At 39.7% G+C, this 27,943-nt stretch overlaps 3 protein-coding genes across 3 annotated transcripts; 2 read left to right on the top strand and 1 right to left on the bottom strand.

The window, feature by feature from the left end:
* Positions 1-12,050: 12,050 nt before the first annotated feature.
* On the bottom strand, positions 12,051-15,560 carry LOC140240388 (retinol dehydrogenase 8-like). Its single transcript, XM_072320159.1, has 4 exons — positions 15,296-15,560; positions 14,010-14,189; positions 13,284-13,377; positions 12,051-12,508 (listed from the first exon to the last, which is right to left on the bottom strand). Exons 1-4 carry the CDS (start codon positions 15,558-15,560, stop codon positions 12,181-12,183), a joined length of 867 nt encoding a protein of 288 aa, XP_072176260.1. The 3' UTR covers positions 12,051-12,180.
* Positions 15,561-19,532: 3,972 nt separating this feature from the next.
* Positions 19,533-23,636, top strand: LOC140240387 (retinol dehydrogenase 8-like). Its single transcript, XM_072320158.1, has 4 exons — positions 19,533-19,822; positions 20,764-20,943; positions 21,688-21,781; positions 23,229-23,636. The coding sequence occupies exons 1-4, from the start codon at positions 19,558-19,560 to the stop codon at positions 23,554-23,556; spliced, it is 867 nt and encodes a 288-aa protein (XP_072176259.1). The 5' UTR covers positions 19,533-19,557; the 3' UTR covers positions 23,557-23,636.
* Positions 23,637-26,597: 2,961 nt separating this feature from the next.
* LOC140241144 (uncharacterized) lies at positions 26,598-27,698 on the top strand. Its single transcript, XM_072320904.1, has one exon. It carries the CDS (start codon positions 26,598-26,600, stop codon positions 27,696-27,698), a length of 1,101 nt encoding a protein of 366 aa, XP_072177005.1.
* Positions 27,699-27,943: the final 245 nt, after the last annotated feature.

The following is a 27,943-nucleotide window of genomic DNA, read 5'->3' as shown; positions in this document are numbered from 1 at the left end:
AGTGACCATACGAAGTTCACTCAATTCTTTTGTATAAACAGAATACATGGGAACACATTAACCTCAATGCTAGGTGTTGTTGGGGACTTGCTCATGTAAAGATGAAATGCCATTTTTTTACGTGTTACTGCTTTTGACCCGAACGGCAGGCTTGTGAAGTTTTTCTTCCCTCATTTTATTTTCTATACTACTTTTCTTCTCCTCATCTTCATCTGCTTTTCATATCTTCTCTTCATTGGCCTTCTGACATGTCCTCATAGTTTAAATATATACTATAAAGACCATCGTTTTTGTTCTCCTCTGTGACGATGTCTGCTTAATGGGGTATCCCACCGGGCTTTAAACTGATTCGCGACTATAGTTCGCGACTCCTGATTTTGCTAGTTGCAGAGACGTCTCCGCGACGTCTCTGAGACGTCTCCTGAAAATTTCAGAGTCTCCGATTAGTCGCAAGAAATTTAAACATGTTCGATTTTCGCGAAGTCTCCACGACGTCTCCGAGACGTCTCAATCAGTTGCGGAGATGTCGCGGAGACTAATCATATCCGCGACCGCTGAGACGTCTCCGCGACGTCTCCGCGATGTCTCCGAGACGTGTCAGAGACGTTGCCGAGACCTGTTGGAGACCAGAAAAACTGGTGAGAGGTCGCGGAGACGTCTCCGAGACTCTATTTGACGCTGTTTGACCTACTTTAGAAACCAAATGACCCATCTGCGTGCTGACACCCTGCCTAGATCAAGTCAGGTGATCCTGCAACGGCTCCCTCATATTTGAATTTTTTGACACCTGCCATAACTCGTCTCAGAGACGTCCCCTTGGTGAGACCGCAAGACGTTTTTATGTTGGAGACGACTCCGCGACTGCTGCGACTGATAAGTTGGAGACGTCGCGGACACGTCTCCGTTGGTGAGATACTATAGCTTTAGATGTAATTGGAGCGTCGATTTCTAGTCGTACATTTCTGTTTATTCCCCCATTTTTTCTGCGTTGTATACTCTTTGCTTCTTGTGTCCTTTCACTTTTCAGTTACTATTACATCTATAATACACTTCACACCAGTGCCGACATGAAGAATGTGAGTATAATTCAAAGTCCATCACTTGGTGTTGTATCTCCATGTATCTCCAGTATATTTCTTTTTCACGTACACTGGTTGACAATAGAAACTTCTTATACAAAGGCAAATCTGCAAGGACTACCACATGTCAAAAGAACAGAGCAACATCCACATATTAACGTATTCTTACCTATTTCCAGGAATCCATCGCTGTGATGTAGAAGGCAGTGCGATCTTGTGTCTGCTCCGTCTGCTGTGCCTTTGACATGCAGGACGATCGGAATATATATATATATATATATATATATATATATATATATATATATATAGTTGAGACAATGTAGATAACAGAAGATGTCGCATGAAACCGGCAGAGTTGTGAAGCTTTCGACCGTGGTCTTCCTCAGCTTTAATATCTGTTTGTGAAACGAATTATATGTTTTTGAGAATAACAAATCTGGAGTCATAAACACAATATATCAAATATAAGTTGAGCATGAGTTGATAGTTACATGGCATACTTGGCAATATTATGACTCCAGATTTGTTATTCTCAAAAACATATAATTCGTTTCACAAGCAGATATTAAAGCTGAGGAAGACCACGGTCGAAAGCTTCACAACTCTGCCGGTTTCATGCGACATCTTCTGTTATCTACATTGTCTCAACTATAATTTCATTTAAGATGACAGAGGCGTACGGTAGGAATATCAGCATCATCACTATATATATATATATATATATATATATATATATATATATATATATATATATATATATATATATATTGTGCAAATAAACTTCAAGTTTCAGCCAACTTCATTTACCATGGGGCTATGATCACGAGCATAAATCAACCACAGGTCAATGTTCAGAACAGTACGATTGCCAGATGGCTAAAGTCTATGTATGCTTAAGACACAAGTTTCCGATCTCCCATAGCGTAAATATATCATTTTATTGTGTTTTTATTAGTTTGTGATGGAATAGCTTCTGATTTTGTGAACTGATCAAATAGGTGATGTACGTGAGGACTTAAGTTGCAAAATTAAAAAAAAAAACAGTTTTCATAAAAATTTGCATTCGTCAAAATTTCATAGAAGAGAGGAAGTATCGAATACTATGCGGCATAATCATATTTCTGCATTTCTCTAACAAACTATCATAAACGCATTCACACGCAAAAACAGACAAAGAAACAATGAAAAGGGGAATTTCAAACATACATAAGAATAAAGAGAAAGAGAGAGATAGTGAGAGAGAGAGAGAGAGAGGGATAGGGAGAGAGAAGAACGAAAGTACAATTTACGGAGTGTGTGGGGTGTATGTGTGCGAAAGTTCGTGTAGACAAAACAAAGTGAGTAGGGAGCCAAAATGGCAAATTATTATACATATGAAGAGTTTGTTTGCAAAAACCGATAAGTCCATTTTTGAAGATTTTTATTTTGGTCACTACAAAGGCACATTTTTGAAGTTATGGCCATTAAAAGAAGCACATTTTTTCTTTTTATTCTCTTTATTTTTCATGACCTTTAGTCGCAAATATCTCCATTTGGCAAATATGGACTTATCGGTTTTTGCAAACGAACTCGTCATATATATATATATATATATATATATATATATATATATATATATGTATATACATATATATACATGCATATATATATGTATATATATATATATATATGTATAAATATATATATGTACATATATGGTGCTGACATATCATTTCTTAAGAAGTAACAGCTTCAGTTTGTTCACTCCTGAATCTATCACTTTTTTCCTTCTTGTAAATGGTTAAATATAGTTTGTCTGAAATTAGAACATCTGGTTCATCAGATTACGGATGGACTGAGTATATGACCATCTTTACGAGAATTAGGTGTCTGTTCTAACCCTTCAAGTCTGGAAGACGTTTTGAAGCATCAATAACTATTTCACTATGGTATCTTGTACAGTGAGAGATATTTACTCGTATTTAATCATCTATTTATTTATTTATTCAAAATCATGAAATCTGATTAAATCGGGGAACAAAATGGAAAAAGTTACTAATTTGACACTGAAAGAGTAACTACTACCTGCTACAAGTGCAGGTGCCAAATAGAAAGTAGTTTTAATGTAGCAACAGGATACTTTTAGAATGAATTATGTTACCATAACAACAAAATAATACCACCAAACAACGCCAAAGATGGAAGAGGGTTTTTCTTTTTTTATTGTAGTTTACAATCTTCTAAAAAAGAGCACAGCAATTTTACTGAAGTAAAAAAATGGTGCGGCATCAAACGACAAAATGTCTTTTCCGGAGTTCACTAAGCTAACTTTTTACAAAGAAATTCCGAATTTCAATTTCAGGCAAGTGTCTGTTATGAAAGAAGTACATATATATTTTTAGTTTTTAGAGGAACCTCTCTCACAAGGACCCATTACAGGAACGAATCTATCACGAGTCATAGGGTCACTCAGTGGAAAGATGGAATGTACGGATAACACCAATGCTGTCTGGTCCATTCAGCGCAAGTCTACTTAATGCACGTTACAAGGTGGACATTGCCTTTGGTAGCTGCAAAAGATTTGCTGTGTAAACAAACGGCAATTTCGATGATAACTGAGCATTCGTAACACATTTGAATTGTTAGACAGTTTTATATTTGAGCACTCTCAACTGTAAGTTAAAAAAAATAACACTAGCGTCTTTCAGCTTTACAAGGGACTAATGTTTGAATGTAGAGCAATCTTTTCAACTGCAATGACGAATAACCAACCCCTACGTTTATTCTTTACCCTAAATTTGTACAGATATTCCAATGGCATAAAGAGAGTTCATTGATAGGTCATGAACTGGCATATCCTGATAAAACGACAATGCTTCCGGAATTTATGGACAAGCAAGTTTGGCATTGACCTTGTTCGTTGAAGGTTCATTGTTATTGTAAGTGCTTCATTTTGTTATTCAAATACTGCTAGCTAAGTGTAGTAATTACTTTCGTAGTAAAACTGGCGGATTAAAAAGTTACCCGGAAAACAGAAAGCAGATGAAAGAAAGTACAAGTTGAAAGCGACGGAGATTATATCACCACAACCGGACCACAGTAGGAAGAACGACAAAAACGATAACAGTTGAAGATTGTCACTTTATTAGGTCTTTAAACCAGCACTTTTGAAACCTAAATGCCTACAACACACAGCTTGATACCTATCTATACTTGTCAGTGATTCTGAAATAGGACTAATGTGCAACCTTAAAAACAAGAAATACTCAGCATATTATGTTCGTGAAACGAAGGCATGGATATGAGAGACGTTTATGAAGAAGTTTCGTTTTTGTTTTTTTTTTTGTTGAAAATGTTAGTTTATCCGCAAACGAAATAACTGTTGTCGTTTCGAATGTTCGTTAATCCGAAAATGAAAAGAAGGGGGTATACGAACAGACTATCGGAAAGACGAACTTGATTTCGTTTTTCCGATTATTGCATCTTCGGAATAACGAACCTTTTTGTCATTTTCGCAATAACAAACCATCGGGATAACGAATGTAAACATCAGGTGGCTGAACACCAGGTGATCAACTTCAGTTCATTCTATCATCAACCCGTCGACCACCTTGATCGGCTCTCTTAGGAGGAAACGTAAAGATGACTTTGGACCAAGGGCGTAGCGAGGGGGGGTGTTTTGGGTGTTCAAACACCCCCCTTTGCCGAAATGGGGGTGTTTGAGCTGTTCAACACCCCTCTTCAACAATGTTTAGATGTTAAAAAAATGAAACAAAAGCTGTCTTTACCGCTTTTATTTCCGTTTTGAATTCCGCCTTTCCTTTCTTTTGTGTTCATTTTCTTTCTCTCTCTCTCTCTTCCCTGCTTTGCTTTCTGGCCGAATCGCGAAGATACATTGCGCATAATGTTCACCGTTTACCGGTATTATACCGTACGCGGTACCGTAAATTGTGTATGATGCATAATTATTATGTGTGTGCAATGCATGCTATACCGATTCTGTGACGCGCTTTGTGTATTATCGAAGCATCGACGTTTCTACTTCTTCTCTTCTTTCTTTTCCTCACCTTCTTGTCTTTTTTACTCCTTTTTTTCTTCATGTTTTTTCTTTTCCCTTTTTTTTTTTTTGCGTTTTGGGGGCGACCACACCCATCGTCCCCCTGGCTACACGGGTGTGGTCTGGGTCAGGTTCTCCCATTTTTTTTATACACAAAATGCGTCGGTTACTTATCCAATGCTGTTTTGCGCTCTTTTCCATAATTATGCATGGCAGGCGTTACACCAAAAACGGCGATCTATCCGGTCTTCCCCTCTCCATTATCTTTTGTAAAAGTAATTCATGAAATTGGGGTCTTAAGTCTTAACTATACTGATGCTTCATACATTTATTACTAGTAGTAACATTGGTTATACGAGCACAATTTCGCCGGCGGAGGGGAGGGGAGCTGAACCTTTCGGCTTTTTGCCAAATTATCAACTTCCTTATTTTCCCAAAATAAAGTGAGAAAAAACGCTACACAATGCACTGCCTCAAATTTTGATTTTTTGTTATTAATAATTGAAGTTAATTTAAGCTAATTTGTGTGTGTGTGTGTGGGGGGGGGGGATCCAGACTATTAACACTAATATAAAAACAAAAGCCTTTAGCTGCCACTTCCATTTCCGGAAAGTGAATAATTTTTATTCCTCCAAAGTTAACTACTATTACTCTGTCTCATGATTTGACCACAAATTTTGAAGACAAAATGATATGCAATAATTTGAATGAGTTTTGATAATTAGACCCATTCATATCCGGGTTTTATTCTTTTCTTCCTTTTTTTTTTGTTGGCGGAGGCGCACAAAACTAAAAGTTCCTAATTTTTTCACGATCGACACTCCTAATAGCCCTGTCATGACGTGCCAGTATCAGCAGACCTAAGTTAGTTCTGTTCTGTAGTGTCTGGTGTGGGAATATTTTATTCGCCAACGCAGTGCATCTGTGCAAGACGAAAATGGGAAGTTGTTGCAATGAAAGATTTTTTTGTAATGATTCAACTAGGTATCAACTAAGATTTTACACTTAATGTCTAAAATCATTTAATATCAAATTATTTGCATTTGATGCCCCTTTTTGAACACCTCCAATATTACCGGGGGATGCATGTATGTTCTTGAGGGACGCACATTGCATCGTGCATTGCCCCCCCCCCCCCACACACACACACACACCATGGGCGTAAATCCCGGGGGATGGGGGGGGGGGATATATCCCCCCCCCCTGAAATGGAGGAGGGGGGATGGCCTGTACAATCATCCCCCCCCCCCCGAAATTTGAGGGAAAAAATGGAGGAAGCAGAAATGTGATTGCATCAATTTTGGCATATTGCATGACGTTCGTACGCCCGCCTCCAGACAGGTAACAGAGCTGAATAGTCTTGTAGGATAATGTATACATAATTTTCTCAAGCGCTCGCTCGCTTCGCTCGCTCGCAAAGACAGTAATATCGACATAAGGTATGACCCAGACGTTGACAGCGTCAAATAGTATACCCTATAGGCCTACATTGTAAACATGTAAATCCAAAATTTCACCAAAAGTGTGCACCAGATCGCTTAATTTCAGGTCTGAAAATGCAAAATCTTCCTCGTCTGAGAGGGGGGTATCCCCCTCCCACACCCTCCCCCCATTCGGTCGCTCCGCTCCCTCGCACAGATGTTCCAACTCCAAGTCCCTCCCCCATCCACCATCATTACAGAACGATGCCTCTGGGATGATTGCTTTATTGACTTAAATCAAGAAAATAGAAAAATACAATACCTACAGGAAGAATACCGGTACGTTATTACATACAAAGAAATGGAGATCCATATTACCATTTCATTGACTATATTTGGGCATTATTCAGGGCTATGCTACGTTTTTAAAGGGAGGGGGGGGGGTCAAAATCACCTGTCAGTCAAGAAGAAAGAAAATCAAAAGATAAGAGAAACAACAGCAAAAACTCCTCGTTCTTTCAAGGTCTGATTTTCCACCAAAAGTCGGCTGACAAGCAAAAGAAAAAAAAAACCAAACAAAAACAAAAAGTCTTCATATTTTTGCTGCCACTTCCCCCATACTTTATATTTCATGCAAAACAGTGGTACATTCGATCCCTGTTAAGTGTGTGTGTGTGGGGGGGGGGGGCGCCAAGCTTCCCCCCCCCCCGCATCCGCTCGTAAAAAAAGAATAAAAAACTTACCAAAATGGTAATTCAAGGGTTACTAAACTGCTTTTGAAATCGACATGAAAGGGGGATCAAGAAATAAGATACTTTTCTAAGATTTCTTGTAACCATATAATTAAAGAGGTATATAACGTGAAACATTGTGCAAAAAGTCCGGAGCTCGACAAAATATTGCGATTCAGCATGATTCCTGGTTGGCATTCTGAATATAAGCAGGATGTGTGCAGTGTACTCAGAACATCCGAACGGCAAAAAGAGTCGCTGTAACGTTGCGCAATTTGATGTAGAATGTACACCTTTGTACCTTATACGCTTCGTTTATTATATCAAAGCTAGATCATTAATGATTTTGCAGTGTTGCTTTACATACTAGTCTATATCAAAATGCCTTGCTTGCCAATAATAAGACTTGACCTGGGCTATTTCCTAACTTTTTCATGTATATAAAACACACACACACACAAACACAAACAATAATATTAGAGGATGTTCTAAAGTGCAGGTTTTGGATATCCTTCCCCCATTTGGTCACTTCGACGTCCCCTCGCTGGTCATACCTCCCCAAATCATGAACATAAACACCATTGACTACCCTCTCAATTTCCAAAGCGTAAAAATATAGCTACAAAAGGCAGTTTTTGGAGTGCAAAATGTCAAAATTTTCAAGCTCACTCGGTCCGCTCGATCGCATTTAATCGCTATGCCATTCTCCTGATGTTGCTGCCAGTAATTGCCAGCAGTTGCGCCCGGTGCGCCCCCCTTATTATAAAGTATAGCTACAAACGGCAGTTTTGAGACTGAAAATAATGTCAAAATTTTCAAGCTCACTCGCTTCACTCGCTCACATTTAGTTGTTATGCTATTCTCCTGATGTCACTGCCAGTTATTGACAGCAGTTGCGCCCGTTGCACCCCCCCCTTAATTTCCAAAGCCAAAAAAGTATAGCTACAAACGGCAGTTTTGGGACTGCAAAATATCAAAATTTTCAAGCTCACTCGCATTTAATCGATGTGCCATTCTGCTGATGTTGGTACCAGTAATTGCCAGCAGTTGCGCCCGGTGCGCCCCCCTCCCCTTAATTTCCAAAGTGAAAAAATACAGCTACACAAACGGCAGTTTTGGGACTGTAAAATGTCAAAATTTGCAGGCTCACTAATAATCTTTATGTTATTCTCCTAATGTTGCTGCCAGTAATTGCCAGCAGTTGCACCCGGTGCCCCCCCCCCCCTTAATTTCCAAAGCGAAAAAATATAGCTACAACCGGCAGTTTTGGGACTGCATGTAAAATGTCAAAATTTTCAATATCGCTCGCTTCGCTCGCTCGCATAATACTCGTTATGTCATTCTCCTGATGTCGCTGGCAGTAATTGCCAGCAGTTGCGTCCGGAGCGCCCCCTAATTTCCAGAGCGAAAAATATAGCTACACAAACGGCAGTTTTGGGACAGTAAAATGTCAAAATTTTCATGCTCGCTCGCTTCGCTCGCTCGCATTAATCGTGATGCCATTCTCCCGATGTTGCTGCCAGTAATTACCAGCAGTTGCGCCCGTTGCGCCCCCTTAATTTACAAAGCGACAAAAATATAGCTACAAACGGCAGTTTTGAGACTGAAAATAATGTCAAAATTTTCAAGCTCACTCGCTTCACTCGCTCACATTTAGTTGTTATGCTATTCTCCTGATGTCACTGCCAGTTATTGACAGCAGTTGCGCCCGTTGCACCCCCCCCCTTAATTTCCAAAGCCAAAAAAGTATAGCTACAAACGGCAGTTTTGGGACTGCAAAATATCAAAATTTTCAAGCTCACTCGCATTTAATCGATGTGCCATTCTGCTGATGTTGGTACCAGTAATTGCCAGCAGTTGCGCCCGGTGCGCCCCCCTCCCCTTAATTTCCAAAGTGAAAAAATACAGCTACACAAACGGCAGTTTTGGGACTGTAAAATGTCAAAATTTGCAGGCTCACTAATAATCTTTATGTTATTCTCCTAATGTTGCTGCCAGTAATTGCCAGCAGTTGCACCCGGTGCCCCCCCCCCCCTTAATTTCCAAAGCGAAAAAATATAGCTACAACCGGCAGTTTTGGGACTGCATGTAAAATGTCAAAATTTTCAATATCGCTCGCTTCGCTCGCTCGCATAATACTCGTTATGTCATTCTCCTGATGTCGCTGGCAGTAATTGCCAGCAGTTGCGTCCGGAGCGCCCCCTAATTTCCAGAGCGAAAAAATATAGCTACACAAACGGCAGTTTTGGGACAGTAAAATGTCAAAATTTTCATGCTCGCTCGCTTCGCTCGCTCGCATTAATCGTGATGCCATTCTCCCGATGTTGCTGCCAGTAATTACCAGCAGTTGCGCCCGTTGCGCCCCCTTAATTTCCAAAGCGAAAAAATATAGCTACAACCGGCAGTTTTGGGACTGTAAAATGTTAAAATTTTCAAGCTCGCTCGCTTCTCTCGCTCGCATATAATCGTTATGTCATTCTCCTGATGTCGCTGCCAGTAATTGCCAGCAGTTGCGCCCGGTGCGCCCCTTTAATTTCCAAAGCGACAAAAATATCGCTACAACCGGCAGTTTGGAGACTGTAGAATGTCAAAATTTTCAGGATCGCTCGCTTCGCTCGCTCGCATATACTCGTTATGTCATTCTCCTGATGTCGTTGCCAGTAATTGCCAGCAGTTGCGTCCGATGCGCCCACTTAATTTCCAAAGCGAAAAAATATAGCTTCAAACGGCAGTTTGGGGACTGCAAAATGTCAAAATTTTCAACCTCGCTCGCTCCGCTCGCTCGCATTCATTTCAATTGTTATGTAATTCTCCTGATGTTGCTGCCAATAATTTGTCGTTTCACACCGTCATTCCATAATCCATAAGGAAAAAAATGACTGCGCAGTGGAATGTATCATATTCCGTTATGTATTGCAGTCCCCATTACAGTTTCCAGACTGACAGCACACGCACATACGCGCACACACACATACACACGCACGCACGCACAAGCATGCATACACACCCTCAAAATTACTTTTTCACGAGGTGCCCCCCCCCCCCTCCCCCTGTCTTGACCAACCCGCCACGGTACGTCACTGGCTGCACCCGTCCGGTTATGGGCTTGTAATCGTGGTGATGGTGACTATCGCCGATCACCCCCCCCCCCCCCACACTCCTCAGCACGGATTTACGCCGTTGACACACACACACTTGTTCAACGTCCGTTGGCAAAAGCATACGGATTTAGGAGCCCACAGACACGACGTAGCAATTTTAGGCTACTGCATGAGAAACTTCTGCTGCGTTCGGGCTGTGTTTGGGCCACGGATTCACTCCCCGTATGGATGATGCGCGTGCTCTCTACAGCCATCGAGCGCACAACGAATTGACACCGTGCGTCTTTTACGAAAAAATATAAAAGACGCCCGGTGTCGGGGGGGGGGGGGGGCACATTATGCCCCCCTACCAGATTTTCATTTGCCACTCCTTCGCCCTTTATCCGATTTCAACCAAATTTGGTGACTTTTCCTAAAATCTTATTGCGAACATTTTGATATATAATTCAGCTACAATGTATATTTGATGTTGCTGGTTGCCATGGCAACCATAAACTGACAACCATGTCAGTCAGATTTTGCATCTTTTTTCTGTTCCCATTTTATTTAACAGCATTACAGTGGATGAAATGGGTGTTTCTTGGCTGAAATTTGTTGAACGAGTAAAATTTGAAGTAATTATGGTCCTGGAAAGTTTTTCTTATTATTTCCTGTGTTTTTATGTGACAAAGGCATAAAACAATAGATATAATAGTGATAATTGAAAACAATAATACTTTCTAAAGATTGCCCTTCTATTTTGTGATATTTTGATTCCCTCACCCAAGCTATGCCTCTAACATCATTAGTTCTTCATATTTTCAATTTGTAATCTTGAAATTCCACTATTATGCAAATATGAAATGTCATAACTGTACATGTACCCATCCCAGACATTTCATATCAGGTCTCATAATGAATTATTATGTTGACACGAATAGCGCCCCTATGTGGTGACCTTGAGAAATTTCAACCATAACAAATAATAAGATTCCACTTGTTTATCACTTGTGACAAATATGAAAATGATTGGTCTATGATAAGACATATATAATGGGGATAAAGAAATTATGCAGAAAAATCATGTTTTTAGCACATTTCCTATGTATTTCTTTATATTTTGGAAACTAGCGCCCTCCATGGGTGACCTTGAGAAAATTCAAATGTACAGTCGTGTAGAGTATGAGTTACTCTACCCATGTGCCAAATATGACAATGATACATCAAAAAATAAAAAAAGTTATAAAGGGGGGGGGGGGCACAATGTGCCCCCCCCCCCCTGGGCCTGCGAGGGGTCAAAATAAGCTTGGGCTTAATAGGGTTAAACACCCCCCTCTAAAAAATCCTGGCTACGCCTATGCTTTGGACAGACATCGGATTTAACTTCAGTCTGACTGTCAATAGAAAATGAGGCCTTCGAGAGGAAACGCCAGAATCTACACGATCCCTTGATAATTAGAATATTCTGTCGAATGAAGAGTTACCAACTTTGCTGCATCCGTTGGAGAATTATTTTGATATGGTAGATATCCTTGCTGAATAATGACGATGCAAAATCTTTCTCGAAAATTTACCTTAATCGTATGGGGAAGATATACTTCTATGTTTTGACCATTGATAATTCATTCATTGTGTTTTTCTTTTCTTTAAAGGCAGGAGAGAATTGAATGTGCTAAAACAATCACTCAGTTAAATGTATAACAATAATGCATGGACCAATTACGTATGCGTATAAACCCGAAGACATTGATCACGATCAGGCTTTGTTTCATTAATATCATTAAATCATCTCTTGTTTTTAAAAGCACCTGCGCATATACCTTGTCTAACTATTTATACAGCCCCAATCAACTTGCGCACTGTGGCGATAGATTTCTCCCCCGTCAGGTCGGCAACAGCTTCTCCCAGTGCCTTCTTGGTCTCAGGGGGAACGACCAGATGTCTGAAAACCGGATCGTCGACATCAACGCATTTCGTAACCAAGACGTCGACCACGTCGTCTACTGAAAGGGCGGGGAATCTTGACACAAAGTCGCAAAGGAATCTTAGCTGTCGTCTGTCGATTTCATGAATGGTATCGTCATTAATCAGGGCATTGCGTGCAGACAAACCCGATGGTAACATTCTTGTTTTAACGAGAGTAGGTTCAACCATGCATACCCTGTACGGAGTAAAATGAATAAAACACACATTTCAAACTAAACATACTTTCACTTATTGTGTACAGGGACAGACACATTAATACACATAAACTGTACACAGCAAGATTGTTGCTATTGAGTGGGAAGGTTCTGAAAATAGTTCGTAATAGTCCATACATCCAAGAGAAACAAAACTAAACCTAATCTGGAATCTGTAAAATTCGAGTAGACAGTATATTCTAAAATATCAATTCTCTATCAACATTTTTAAACGAATCTAATCAGATATGAAGTATCTTAACAAATTTAATGAGAAAAGAATGAAGGGCCTTCTCAATCGAATCTGTACTTTCTCCATAAAGGAGGATTCAATCTACTAACATATATTTTAATATAGAAAGAATGCAACAATGTTAGTACTAAAGATTAGTGCAGATCGAATGAAATCGAACAATCAATTAGAAAGATAATTCATAATTTAAAAAAAAAAATCGAGTAATCCATCCAGATTACCACTGCATGTCCAATAACCAGTAACCAATAACAATTTGTGATATCACACAATTTCATTTTCTTTTTCAGGCATAATGACAGTAGCATAATTGTGTCAGTCAAAAGTAAAAGGAATAAGTACTTTCAATTAAAAAAAAATTGGATTTCTCTCTATAATAAAACTATTTTCTGTAAATCGTTGTCTACCCGTTAATGAATTGTTATAATCCTCTAGATGGTGGCGCATGGATTTAATCACAGCCTTAATGTTAGAAAAACGGAACTTTTTAATATACTCCATACTTGATATTGAATGACTTGACAGTGGAGAGCAGTGATTCAAAGAATCCTTCAACAGCAAACTTAGAGGCACTGTAGAAATCACCGTAAGGCATTCCTGAAATTCGATGGACAGTTGTCGTTTATCATATGAACAGCTTGCTTCTAAAAGGCGTTAAATCCATCATTTTTCAATGGGTTTAGTGCCTTTTGGAAGCAATCTCTTCATATTCATGTATTACATGTATGTTATTTGATGTATACACTCCTACCTCATAATTCAGATCTTCGTCCACATATCACTTTTTTTCCTCCAAAAATAAGTACAAATAAGTGAGTGCAAAACGATGGAACAATATTATCAAGACTGTAGCATATTTGTTGAGTGAATTTTTGAAAGCTGTGAAACCTTTAAAACTTTCCTATTTAAGGTGTGTGCTGTTTATGACAAGAACTTATGTTTATCTGTTATATTAATCTGTGCTACCCACCAAGTTATCATCTTTTACTCTTTAACACAAAGGGACTGGAGCCAAATGCGTGACGTTATTATCATTGTCCTTATTATTGTCATTATCATTACCGTTATTATCATTTTCATTCCCACGATGATACTATCTCTAGAGGTCCATGATGAATATAGTCTATCATAAACTCAGATGTTCATATTCATTGATATCATTTACCAAAAGGCATGTTTGGAATGACGAAATCTGGCAATAATTCCTGCAAGAGACTGCATTTCAGTACCTTGCTTTCCTGCCAAACTCGAAACACTGATGATCTTTCCCGCCTTTTTCTGCTTCATGTGAGGGAGTACCGCCTGAGTGAGTCGGATTGTCCCGATAGTGTTCACGTTAAAGATGCTCTCGATCTTGGCACGAGACGCACGTTCTGGGAGAATTGTGGAAGGAACTCCCGCTATGTTGACTGAACAGAGATCAATAAAGGAAAAGGAAATAAAACATCACGAGTATCTCATCACAACACAAACTTTTCAATCTACCTGTGTCCATATAACTCGCCAGTGTACTGCGATTATACTTCAGATGATGGTATTTTGACGTACGAGCTTGCTTTAGATTCATCACAAGGGGAAAAATAGTAACATTCTTTTGCAAAATGTAATGTACTGGTTGATCTGCAGATTTTGGTCGAAGTATATAAACCTGACGATGGACAGAAATTTGGTCAGAAACAAACAAACAAACCTATTGATGAACAGGATTCGTATGAATAGGAAAAACAGCGTCGCCCAAATCCAAGGGAGATAAGTACTAGAGAGGCACATTTGATTTGTGGTTAACGAGAAGAAAAATACACTTTCACAAGGCAGCTGCATGTTGTCATGCTTCATTCTCGATTGGCGTAATAGGAAGAATGTTTTCTAGCCTAATTTACTAAGTGTGTGATTCCACACCACGTTCAGTGGACTTTACTAGATAGCATGAGATCAGACACAGAATGTCAGAAAGTCAGTCAACATCACACTTTTAAAAAGAAAATGAGAGCTCCGCTTTCATAGAGGGAGAGCGAATATAATTTTTGAAGTTTTGATATAGCCTGCGCCCGAATTCTGGTTGGTCTGTCATGGTTTGTCATTACGGCGGTAACAAAACACTGCAATACTCCGAAATCTGCAAATGAATAGTTCATATCTGCACAAATCAGAAATTCTAACAAATTTTTCCACTTGAGTGAAAACCAAAGCCAAAAACCTTTAATTCATGTATCGAGTCTACTGCCTATAGATGACCCAGTTAAGAAATAAAAGCCTTTCAACCTTTGAATATCAAAAATGCATGCCACTCAAAAAATAAGGAATAACCCAGTTCAGGTGAAATGCTTCCCACTGTATGTTAGCAGCAATACCAATAGTGAAATAACAAGGTAATTAAGGTAAACCTCTGGATCTTTCTTTTAATTTTTGTGGCGACAAACATAACCTGTCAAAATATGCAGACCTAGGTTGACCGTTCCGAAAATAACAACTGGTCCAGCAGTGACAGTAGCTGTTGAGCCCAGAAATTACTCACTGAGAACATCGACGCCTCCGTGTGTCTTAATGACGTCATCAACTACTCGTGTGATGTCTTCATCCTTGGTGATGTCCATCTCCTTGATGAAGATTGTCTTATCAATAGCGTCCCTAACGGCGGCAACTAACTCGGCCTTTTCTGCCATGGCAATGACGGTAGCGATGACAAGGTACCGTTGATCGGGGTCTTGTGCCAGACGTCGAGCCGTAGAGAGCCCGATACCTGACGAACATCCAGTCATGAGTACTACTTTAGGAGCCATAGTGACCATACGAAGTTTACCAAGTTCTTTTGAGGGAAACAGAATGCATGGGAACACGTTAATCTCAATGTTTAGTATTGTCGGGAATCATTCATGTAATGTTGAGGTCTCAATTTTACACGTTAATTATTATTGTTTTTGACCGCAAAGCAAGACTTGTTAAGTTTATCATCCCTCATTTTATTTTCTATGTACATGTATTGCAATTTTCTTCTCCTTTTCATTTTCATCTACCTTTCCCGCATATTGTATCTTCTTCTCATTCAACTTCAGATAGGCCTTCATAATTTCAGTATGCAAGTTAGACGTCATGTTCTCCTCTATGACAATGTCTGCTTAGAAGATTTAATTGGAACGTGGATTCAGTCAATGTAGTTATGTTTATTCTCTCATTTTGTGCGATGTGAACTCTTCGCTTCCTGTGCCCGTTCGCTTATGAGTTTAATTAAGGCGCATACTACACTATACATCTCTAATATATACACTTCAAACCAATGCCGACATGAAGAACGCGAACAATCCAAAGTCCATTACATTATGTTGCATCTTTTTTTACATGTAGGCCCTACTTATTTTTTACACGTACGCTGGCTAACAATGGGACCATTACACGAATATCTACGAATACAAATTAAAACACGGGTCTACAATACGTCGAAAGAACAGAACAACATGCACGTATTAAAGAGTGTATTCTCACCTGTTGCCGGTTGTATGGAATGGTAGTGGGATTTTGTGTGTGCACCGTCCGCTGTGCTTTTCACCAATGAGTAGAACGGAATATTTTAGTCAAAATGACTCTTTAGTTTCAGCCGACTTCCATCAACCACGGAGCTAGTAGCCCTAAATCAACCTAAGGCCGACAGGACAATACATTATTGTCAGGTACCCAAGGGTTAAAGTCTATGTATGGTTAACACACATAATGATTTTTTAATAATTCTTTGTTTTGTCGTGTGATGATCATAATACATGATGTACGTGAGGACTTTATCAATAGACATTCAGCAAGATTACGTCTACACACACACACACACACACACACACACAAAACAACTGATACTCGTGCGTCGTAAATCAAAGTCAATATTTCATACAGGTGAAAGAATGGAATACATGCAGCGTCATATCTCCATCTCTCGTCACACAAAATAACATAAACACACTCACACGCACAAACAGACAGGGAAGCACAGAAAAGGGGAATGGCAGAAATACATACTGATGAAGAGAAAAAGAGAGCGACAGGGAGAGATGGAGAGAGAGAGAGAGAGAGAGAGAAAGAAAGAGAGAGAGAGAGGGAGGGAGGGACGCAAATGCAAAACGGGTGTTACGGAAAGTGTGTGTGCGGCGTGTGTGCGTGTTTGTGTGAAAAATAGATAGATACTTAAAGGAAATCAAAACCCAAAGAGAAATGTGGATTGAGTGAAAGCAGCAACATTAGTAGAACACATGAGTGAAAGTTTGAAGAAAATCGGACAATCGATGTAAAAGTTATGACTTTTTAAAGTTTTTTGTGTTGGAACTGCTTGAAGAGGAGACCACTAGAGGTTATGATGTTATGTGTGGACAACATTATAGAGAAAATATAAAGGGAGTTGACGCATCGAGCCTCTGTTCAAGCAATGTGTCCTCATATTAGTGTTTTCTGAACTTGATTACCTCTTTTAAAAAAGAAATCATTGAACCCTTGAAGTCCTCAATATTACATTGCATTTTAATGTTATTTTTGCATCTTACTGCTAGTATTTTTTTGAAGTAAGCTTAAACTCCTCTTTCATCTTTACACCCATATTTTTGTCATTTATTTTATACCATTGATTATTACGGTTGCAGAATTTGTTTTTAAAAATACGGTCGCTTTGATGTATGACCATCCCTTAAATTGGAAAAGCATTTTAGAAGATTGACGTTGATGCCTCACCATCATGATTTGTGTTGTAAAATACATACTCCCTTGGTTACAACCGATTCCTAATGTGCCATAGCTACTCGTAGTGGACCCGGGGATAGTCCAGTTTTCAAATGAAGCCATCCATGAGACTGAGACCCGGTATTACAATTTCAGACAAAGTGTGTGGGGATTATTTACAGTCTCACCATTCTTTGAAAATAGTGTTGAAAGATTGGGAATGACGAAAGGGCACATATCAATTAAAAAGAGACCCATATTTGTCATTTATACCATTGTTTATTTCGGTTGCAGAACCATGCCCATGGTTCCCGATTTCTCTTTTTTTCACTCCCCTCCTTTCTCTTGTTTATGTTTCTCCTGATGTTAACTTTGTTTGTAAGAATTGCTATTGAATCAATTATACTTTAGAAAGGATCCACGGTATTATTATAGGTACCCCATGGAAGAACAGAATCATTCTAATAATGAATCTGAAAAGGGCAAACAATCTATTTTTTAATCTTTAACTATTTATATATTTTTTATGATTTAAGTTTTCTGTATATTTTTTTTTAATGCGGAATGGGAAAAAACAATCAGAACAAAAACAAACAAAGCACATAAACGATTATGTCGAGCTCTCCACAGCAGGTGCCATCTCTATTCTCTCCCTTCCCCCCCCCCCCTCTCTCCCTCTCTCTCTCTCTCTCTCCCTCTCTCTCTCTCTCTCTCACAAACACACACACACACACTCTAGGTTTTCTCTCTTGTCTGTGTATCTTGTCTTTGACTTGATTTAACGTTAATCTGAGATTTGACAACACTTTCTTTTGTGATATTTTGTCCATTAGTAATATCTCTCACATACCTAAATCTCAGTTTCAATGTAGTTCCGAAAAGATGTACATGTATTTTCAAACTCAGTCACGAATAGATTTCAAACTGTGTATCTAGCTTATGTTGGGAAAAAAACCCCACTTCATTCCCAAAGTGAAACTTGAACGTTAACCGTAATCTGATCTTGCGATTGTGATGTCGTTGTATGTGTGACCTCGATCTATGACCGAGTCTGTGATCGGTGCGTGACCTTTAGGTCTTTCCAAAGTCCAAAGCAGAAAAATATTCTGCAGCTCGTCTCACTGGAACATATCATTGGCATCGAAAGCAAAGGACGGAGTATACACAGATGATCGTACTGCCATCTGCACTACCCCGTTGAAATTCAGGCTAGTGGCAACAGGTGAGAATGCTGCCTTTTTGTGTTTTTCTTTTTTCAATGTGGGCCTCCTGTGGGACCGTGATTTGCACTCTGTGTCACAGGACCCATGATCAGTCAGTGTATACATGTGAAATTAAATGGAAAATGGAAGATGGAACATGAAGTGACGAACATCATGTCGCTTGCGTTCTATTATTATGTTGGCATTGGTTAGGGATGTATTGCAGAGCAGTTTAGTAGATTGACAAGTAAATAAACACAGATTGAGAGAAAGTACACAACATAGAAAAGGAAGGGATGACTAGAACTTATTTGTCAAAAGGACTAAAATCAACACTGTGTTATATTTCCCTTTTAATACAAAGCAGGAGTAATCAAGCAGGAAGAACTAAATAATTAATGACAGTCATGTGTACTATGCAAGTAGACACCTATAATTACTATTATTGTTGCTATCATTATCATTATTAGTATTACTGTAGTATTAGTGTTATCAGTACCATTATTATCATTACCACTACTACTACTACTATTATCATAAACTAATATTAGTCCTATGATGTTGGAGCTATGAGAGAAAACGAAACAGGAGACAAGAAATGCAAGGAGAAGTAGAAATTAATTGAGTTTGAAAAAAGAAAGTGGATAAAAAATATATTTACCCATTACATAGTGTTGCTGTCAAGCATTGTCAAGCATGTAAATGTTGTGTGAATGTAAATGAACCACTTTAACTTTAGGGCAATGTTAGTGCCTGACATACACTGTCCATGAACGGTAACTCTATCTATACTTTTTATCCATTCAGAAAAAAAAAAATGGTCTCTTGCATTCTGTTTCATCATGTTCATAGGAACGAACTTGGCGAACTTTATTTGGTTACTATGGCTCCTCAAGTAGTACTTGTGACTGGATGTTCGTCGGGAATCGGGCTCTCTACGGCTCGACGTCTCGCACAAGACCCCGATCAACGCTACCTTGTCATCGCTACCGTCATTGCCATGGCAGAAAAGGCCGAGTTAGTTGCCGCCGTTGGGGACGCTATTGATAAGACAATCTTCATCAAGGAGCTGGACATCACCAAGGATGAAGACATCACACGAGTAGTTGATGACGTCATTAAAACTCACGGACGTATCGATATTCTCAGTGAGTACTTTTAATCTGGTCTAAATATTTAGACCTCATTGATGCCACCACATTGTCTCGCCTGAGTAAGATTGGAATATCTTACATTTAGTAGATCAAATATGGAGGGGTTAATGAATGCTACAGAAAAATCATTACAAGTTAAGCTTGGAGTCTGGGCACATAAAGGGTTAATAGGTCTGTACTTGACAGGTTGTAGTATTTGTCGTCGTAAACAAAGCGAACAAAATATTTTCATTCCATTGTTGCTATTTAAAGAGACGGGATAGTGTCCCACATCCCCGTGTATCATACGGTATAGTACTCATTGCAGTTCTTGATTGTTATCCCTTATGTTTGAATGACCCTTTCAATTTTCAAAACCCTTTGATATTAGGGAATGTCTAAATACAAGTTTTTCATGATTTTGTACAGATTCAGTATGGTGAATTGAAATCTTTGTTCAAGACAAAATATGCAATTAAAGTCAAGGATGCTCTGACATTGTTATTGCTTTGTCTGTTTGTTCTTCTTTGTTATCTTTTTTTAATTAATCTAAAGCATGCCATGTTTGTTTGTTTGTTTGTTTGTTGTTTGTTCATTTTCCATCTGACAAGACGGCTGGATAGCCCATATTCAGTTATGCTAAGCTAGTCTTCCATGGGGTCCAGTTGGATGTGAGGCGGGACCACTTTACCGGGTTAAACACCCTGGTCTTTGCGATGAATGAATGAAGCGGAATCTTTTACGTGCATGAGTTGTAACTCTCTCACACACGGAACCTCCATTTTATGTCCTATCCGAGGGCCATGTCCTATCCGTAGATACAAAGGCAATGCCGAAGTCATCTAAGTGAAATTGAAAAGTCTTAGCCAGTAGATTTAAAATATTTTGCTGACGAACTGCTCGATATGTACAAATCATTCAATCCATTTTATTATTATTATTATTATTATTTTTAGTCAACATAGCAGGAATTGCTACCATAGGGATCCCGGAGCGCGTGTCACGTGCCAGGATCGAGAGTATCTTCAACGTGAACACTGTCGGCACGATCCGACTCACTCAGGCGGTACTTCGTCACATGAAGCAGAAAAAGGCGGGCAAAATCATCAGTGTCTCGAGTTTGGCGGGAAAGCAAGGTACGAGAATAAAGTTTCGTGCATAAATTGTTGCCAAAGTACGTCATGTCGAACCAGCCGTCGATGGAGAAATTCTGCAAATTTTATGTTGTGAAAGATTAGTATTTTTTCTGGGGGGGGGGGGGGTGATGTATGTTAATAATTGGTTTGCTCCAATTACACGTGTATCTCTCCTGAAATGCCCTGTTGTTTGACAAAAACTTACGCCAATGCAATATACTCAGCCAAAAGTAAAGTGATGACAATGAGGTTAAACTGAAACTCGTATCAACATCTTTTTTGACCATTGACGTAGCTACACGCAGACAAATCATAATATACCTATAAGAAAACGATTTGCTTTAAATCAAAAAAAAAAAAAAAATGAGTTAGCAACGTGTAAACGATGGCTTTCAGGCGATATGTTTTCCCCACCGGCCAATTTATGTCACTATACTTTTCTGGACACTTTACACCCACAAAATATGAACGTACTTTTATTTTCGCACCAGTTAAAGTAGAGAGGATGGTATCGGTGAAAATGTTAGTATCAGTAAACATGGTAAATGAAACGCTTGCTTACAAAAGACGCTAAATCCATTGAAAAACGATGGATTTAGCACCTTTTGGAAGCAAGATTTTCAAATATTCCTCGATTACGGTGTATAGTCAAGGTTAATTATTGTGCTTAACATTATTGTTACATTTTCATCAAGCCGGTGGATATGTTCAATTATTATGCCTACCGTGTACTTCAAATCGCAGGTATGCCTTACGGCGACTTCTACAGCTCCTCCAAGTTTGCCTTGGAAGGGTTCTTTGAATCGCTTCTCTCTACTGTCAAGTCATTCAATATCAGGTAACAGCCAAATGAAATATTTATGCCAGCATAGTTTACCGGTACAACCCCAGTTCGTGAAGAGCGGGACAATCATTAATTAGAACTGATGGATCGTTTTGTTGAATGATGATTTGCCTAAACTTAGCATTGTTAACACTTGATTTCGTGTTTGTTTGTTTGTTTGTTTGTTTGTTTTTTGTTTTTTTTTTTTTGTTGTTGTTGTTGTTGTTTGGGGAGGGTTATGTTGCGAAACGAGGTCAAAATGTATAATTCTAAAGGTAAATCAGAGCATCTTGCACAAAATCGAGTTGAAAATGACTGAGATAACCAAAGTAAATCATCATCATCCAGACCATATCAAATGGTGGTCCAATCTCATTGTCCGGATTTTAAACGGACGGTGAGATAGCTCCTTCTCGAGTTCCGTCAATCGTTTTATGTTTGGTAAAGCTCATTTCGTCTTGAAAATGTTAATTTTGTTTTTGTATTAATGAAGTCATGAAGCTATCGAGTTACTCCTGAATTCGAGCTCCGTGCCAATATTATGTTAAATCTAAAGTTTAATAAATACGGTGTGAACCTCCTTTGTGACCAGATTATCTTTGCACAGTTTATTAACAAAACAATGTCCATCTGTTTTCGTCAGTTGGGGACGATCATACAATAGGAAGTAAATGCTTCTACCAACCTTTAGCAATTGTGCTGGCTAGCTTTACTCCACTCCTTTGGACTTCTTCAGGCCAAGTGATTACACCGTTTCTCTTTCACTGCCTGCCTTTTCCTGATCACTGGACCGAAGATCGGTGATAAATAGTATTGTATCCCTAATCCCTATTGAGTGTGGGCTAGATTCTCTTAATTAAGGTGGACTCTTTCACTTTTCAACACGAAACACAAAATAGGATGGAATGACGCCACGGCCGCAGTCCTAGCCTTTGAAAGGAATTTTGGCCAAGAAAAGTGAAAGAGCCCATCTGGATTAAGAGAATTAAGCCCACACTTAGGATTTATCACCGATATTCGGTCCAGTGCTCAGGACACTAGCAGGCAAAAGAAGATAATTACTAAAGGTTGATAGAAGCCTCGACCTCCTATTGAATGTTCATCTCATTACAGAAATTTCACAATTATACTTTTTCCAAAATATTTATTACAAAACAATGCATTAGTCTACTATTACTGACGTGGGAAGTCAGGAGAAGATATTTCAAGTCGTTCAAACAGATATCTTCAGGTAGGTGATCGCGTTGTACCGAATTTGACTGAGATAAGCTTGAAAATTAAGATTACAAGATCACCTTCAAGATGTCTCCTGGCGTGACCTCTTAATAACGATTAGCCTGTTGTGGGTAGATCTTTTGGTTTGTTTGTTTGTTTGTTTTTTGTGTTTGTGTGTGTATGTGTGTGGCACACGTCAGTTGCAGTATCTTTAGTTCCAATTGAACTGATTTATTATTTTCCCTAGGATTTGCATGATGGAGACTACTCAAGTAAAGACAAGACTAGTGACAGGAGTTTTCTCGGACATCGACACCCAGATCAACGACGATACCATTGACGACATCGATCGTCGTCAACTACGCTGCCTTCTTGACGTATTGAAAGAATTTCCCTTCTTTTCAGTAGACGATGTGGTCGACGCCATTATGACAAAATGCGTCGAGGTCGACTACCCGGTTTTCAGACACCTGGTCGTTCCCCCTGAAACCAAAGAGGCGCTGATTGAAACCGTTGCCGACTTGACAGGGGAAAAGTCTATCGTCGCACTGCGCAAGTTCATAAAGGCGTCGTAGATATACCTGTTTCATCGGGGTCATCCCACAAGACCGACACCCATGAGTCATACAGCCCACGAGTCCTACAGCCCAAGAGTTCGACAATAAAGCTCATGGGACCGACACTGGGTAAAACAGCCTACGAGTTCGAAAGATACAATACGGGGTTTAATGTGTCAGATTCGTGGACCTTGTTTACATAATGTCGAACTTATGGGCTGTATGACTCGTTGGATGCATATAAACTCGGAGGCTGTATGACTCGTGGGCTGTATAACTCGGAGGCTGTGTGACTCGGGGGTGTTGGTCTCGTAACGTGCACCCGTTTCCTCATATGCACAGGAGTGTTTTGATCCGTTCGCACCTTCTGGGAAAGAAGGGAAAATTTATGTGCAACAAGGTGTAAATGGGAACCTGTAAAATTAGATGATAATTAACCGATAACCTGTGAAATCATGACAAAATAAATGCATGCAGGACATTAGGAGATACATCGTAAAGAGAATCTGCAGTATCATCTTATAATTTGTCATTAAAGACACATTACATAAACGATGTCATAATCATAAACGAAGGTCCGTGCATTAAATGACAATTGTGAACCAGGAATAACTTGATTTCCAATAGCGATAAACAATTTGCATACGTATAGCAATGGAATGTTACAAAATGTAGCCATGACTATTCGTAAATTGCAATGTTACAAATTTCACCGCTTCTTCTGTGTTGTTGTACAACGATATCAATTTTGGAATTTTACTTCCTGTTTGAAATATTGTCGTTACTGTTGATGTCTTTAGAGCAGATCATTCAAATGACGCGGGAAAGCGTTAGATTCACTTTACATTGGTATAGCATTTATCCCAGCTAAATATCATTAAGACACTCACCAAGGAATCAGTTGCACGTCTTTCAACCTATGAATTGTCTATAGGACATAGTCTGCTTTTGTTAGCTAAATTCCATTCAATGACGTCACAAGTAGCAGTCGTGTTCCGCGAGTCTCGGTAGGTTTTCTATATAAAAAGAAAAAAGGTTTTCTCCTCGTCTTATGTTGCACTAATCTTTTTTGTGATGTCGGAAATTATAATTACTCGGGCTGGCTTAAACTATATTTGCAATTTCATGAAATATTCAGTTTAAACATTCTTGTATGGGCAATTTCAACCAATATCTCTGCATAGCTTTAACAGAAGGACATAATTTGTAAAGGTACGTACATATATGTTTTGAATACCTCGGAGGGGCTGTTAAAAGTCTCTCTCTCTCTCTCTCTCTCTCTCTCTTAACTCGCTGTTCATTTAAAACAGGATTTTTTTTTCCCTGGTGTGCATGCATGCCCCGTACAAATACACACGCGCTTACAAGCACTCAAGGAATTATAAAGTGCTATAATACCCAGAAAACCACTGCTTTAGGCGTTACGATTTCATCAATGATCCCATAACTCTTTCTCCCCCCCCCCCCTCTCTATCACACACACACACACCCACACACACCCACACACACACACTGGTTTTTTTTTTTTTTTTTTCACGGAAAAGGAAACCTGTCGCCAGAGTGCCGCGAGTAAAATCCATCAAATAGCATCATCAAAGTGTTTGTGCGCATGCCCGCACAAGTGTCGTCCGCGAATCATTGCCGTAAGATTGACTGTCACCGCTGATACGTCGAAAGAAAAGAAAAGGAAAAAACAAAAACAAACCAACCACAACAGAATATTGATGATTATTGCTCAGATAGAGATGAACACATCACATAGGACTAGGGCAAACTCTCGGGTGCTAGGGTCTTTTAATTACGTCACTTCTTCCAGCCAATCGTATTCGACAGGCACTCCAGATTCAGAATCGGAGATGTCTAAATGATGTCGGTCTACCAGTGTAGTCGAAGTTTTGGTATACAATGTATCCTTATTACATTGTGTCAGGAAAGGAATACATTTTTGTCTCGAGTGTTTATAACCACTGATTTTGCAAAGAAGTTCATAATGTCAATGCCGTCTCTATTGGGTTGGATATTCCAGACAAGAAGTTTAAAAGAAACATTTTAGTTAGCACATCATATACATCGATACGGGTTCCAGTCATAATCCACGAAGCTTGACGTCGGCGAGCGGGACTGTAAGGCTGGGGCGACTACCGGTACGAGGAGCGTCGCTATAGCTGAGGGCCGAGCCTGCTGTCGATCTGCGAGGTTTACCGGGCAACACACCGGCGCTGCACCAGTTTCTGAGGAGGGACCGGAACCCGGAACCCGGAGATTCAAAGCTAGAAGCTACATGTTTATCTACATTTAATATCATATATTTGATATTTTCATATCTAAACTTCAACGTTGTACCCACAACCAAAACTCGATTATAAAAACAAACAAACAAACGTTGATTTAACTCTACTTGATCTGTTTCGATTTGAATGTTTATGAGTCAACGTAGCAGATTAAATAACAAAAAAAAAAGTCGCTCATGTGACACATTGTAATACAAGAACACTGTAATCACCATTTTCGAATCTAAATGATCGTGTACAACGCAGTTAACAACGCACCGAATTCATTTACATGTATTATTCTGCCATTGAGGTGGGACTTGCCTTCGCCCTAGCGCATTGCCTGCAAATGGTAGGTACTATTAAGCTAGTTTAGAGTTTGAGATTTAAGGGAATTTTCAACGACATTCAGAGTGGTGAGCTGGGGCTACCACGGGCAAGGAGCAAGTTTATATCACGGTTGAGTGCCAGTCATAGTCAACGTACATGTACCTCTCATCTCCATGTTAGTATAGACGGTGATATCGGCACTATATCCCTTGTTCAACTGATTTTACTTTTCGAGTACAGTTGATGTAAGAACATCGAGGTCATGTCGACAAAATATGTACTGATATTCTGAGCAATTAAATGAGATCTCCTCTCAGCACACACCACATCTAAGGTCATTGGCCAGTGTACTGCAAGCTTGATAACACCCAAGTATTTTTATCATCGAATAAACCGTATAGATTTTGGCAAGGCCTCTCTGTCATTGGAAGCGTCATCGTCCATCGAAAATTTGTTGCCATGTTTTTAAGCGATTTCGCGATCGTGCGGTTGACAATTGGAAGTTTAGCTATCGGTTTCGGGATTCCCGGCAATATGATCATCATTGCTGTCTTTACCCGGCAGTCTATCAGCAATGCCACTGATGTCGCCTTCATCGCCCTTGCCGTAGTCGACCTCGTTGGGAGTGTGATCAACGGTGTGAAAATCGCCGCCGTCTTTTTCCATGACGAGCACCCATGGGCTTGCTTCATCGAGGTGATTGGCTCAAGATCTCCCCTTTTCGCAAGTCTGTTAATAACGACGTCTATCGCGGCATATCGCCACCGAGCCGTGTGTAATCCATTCGGAAAACGTGTCGGACGTCGGGCTGCTGCCTGGCTTTCTCTTACGTGCACCGTCGTCGCGTTTTCTGTACATGTACCGTTCTTTTTCATCACGACGTCGTACAAGTTAGGCCGCGAGTATTTCTGCAATGTATACGGAAACATCGCATGGGTGCAGAATGTGTACGCCCGGTCACAGGCGGTTCTCTTCTGCGCCTCCGCTTTACCTGTCACTGTGCTGTATGCCTTGATTTTAAAACACATCAGATATTACCAAGGAATCCGTCGTGAAATACTAAGTGATAAATTTGCTTCCGAACGTACGAGCAAATCAGAAACACTGGGAGCTGTTTCCTGTATAAGCAAGAGCATCGATATGGCCTGTAACTCATCAGACCCTCTATCGAACAATTTCTCACCCATTGCCATGGACAGTCATACGGCAAATCTGAAACCGAGTCCACCACATCCGTCGGATATGAAAGAACCGGCAAGCCGGCAGAACCTCGACCAGGCGCAAGCTAGACCCAGAAACGTTCGCAAATCGGATCACAAGACTACACAGATGCTGATAATCATCACGGCCGTATTCTTTCTCCTCTGGCTGCCCAGCGTCGTGCTCGATCAGCTCTCCATTGCGCAAATCAGCCACATAGGTAGCATTATACCAAGGGGAATGCTCTACTTTCTCTATCAAGTCAAATATGTCAGCCTCATCACTAATCTGTTCATTTACACAGCCGTTAATAGACGTTTCAGAGATAATTGCAAGAAACTGTTTCTCAGTCAAAAATAGTTCAGCTCTTCGACTCACATACAGACGATCAGACCAAATGCAAGACGCATTAATGTGTGCGAAAATGGTAATGTCGCCTCACACCTCTTCAATAATTGTTATACCGAAAAATCGACGATTTATCAAAAGCCCCTCCCTTTCAATGTTTTCGATCGCTGTATCAGGAAAAGTGTATAATGTGCGCATGATGGGAAGGACGATACGATCAATTGTGACCCTGCACGATAAAAGTAACTAGTCACTAG

This window comes from Diadema setosum, chromosome 17 (assembly GCF_964275005.1).
Source record: "Diadema setosum chromosome 17, eeDiaSeto1, whole genome shotgun sequence".
Taxonomy (NCBI): domain Eukaryota; kingdom Metazoa; phylum Echinodermata; class Echinoidea; order Diadematoida; family Diadematidae; genus Diadema; species Diadema setosum.
This window is presented reverse-complemented; position numbering and strand designations above follow the sequence as displayed.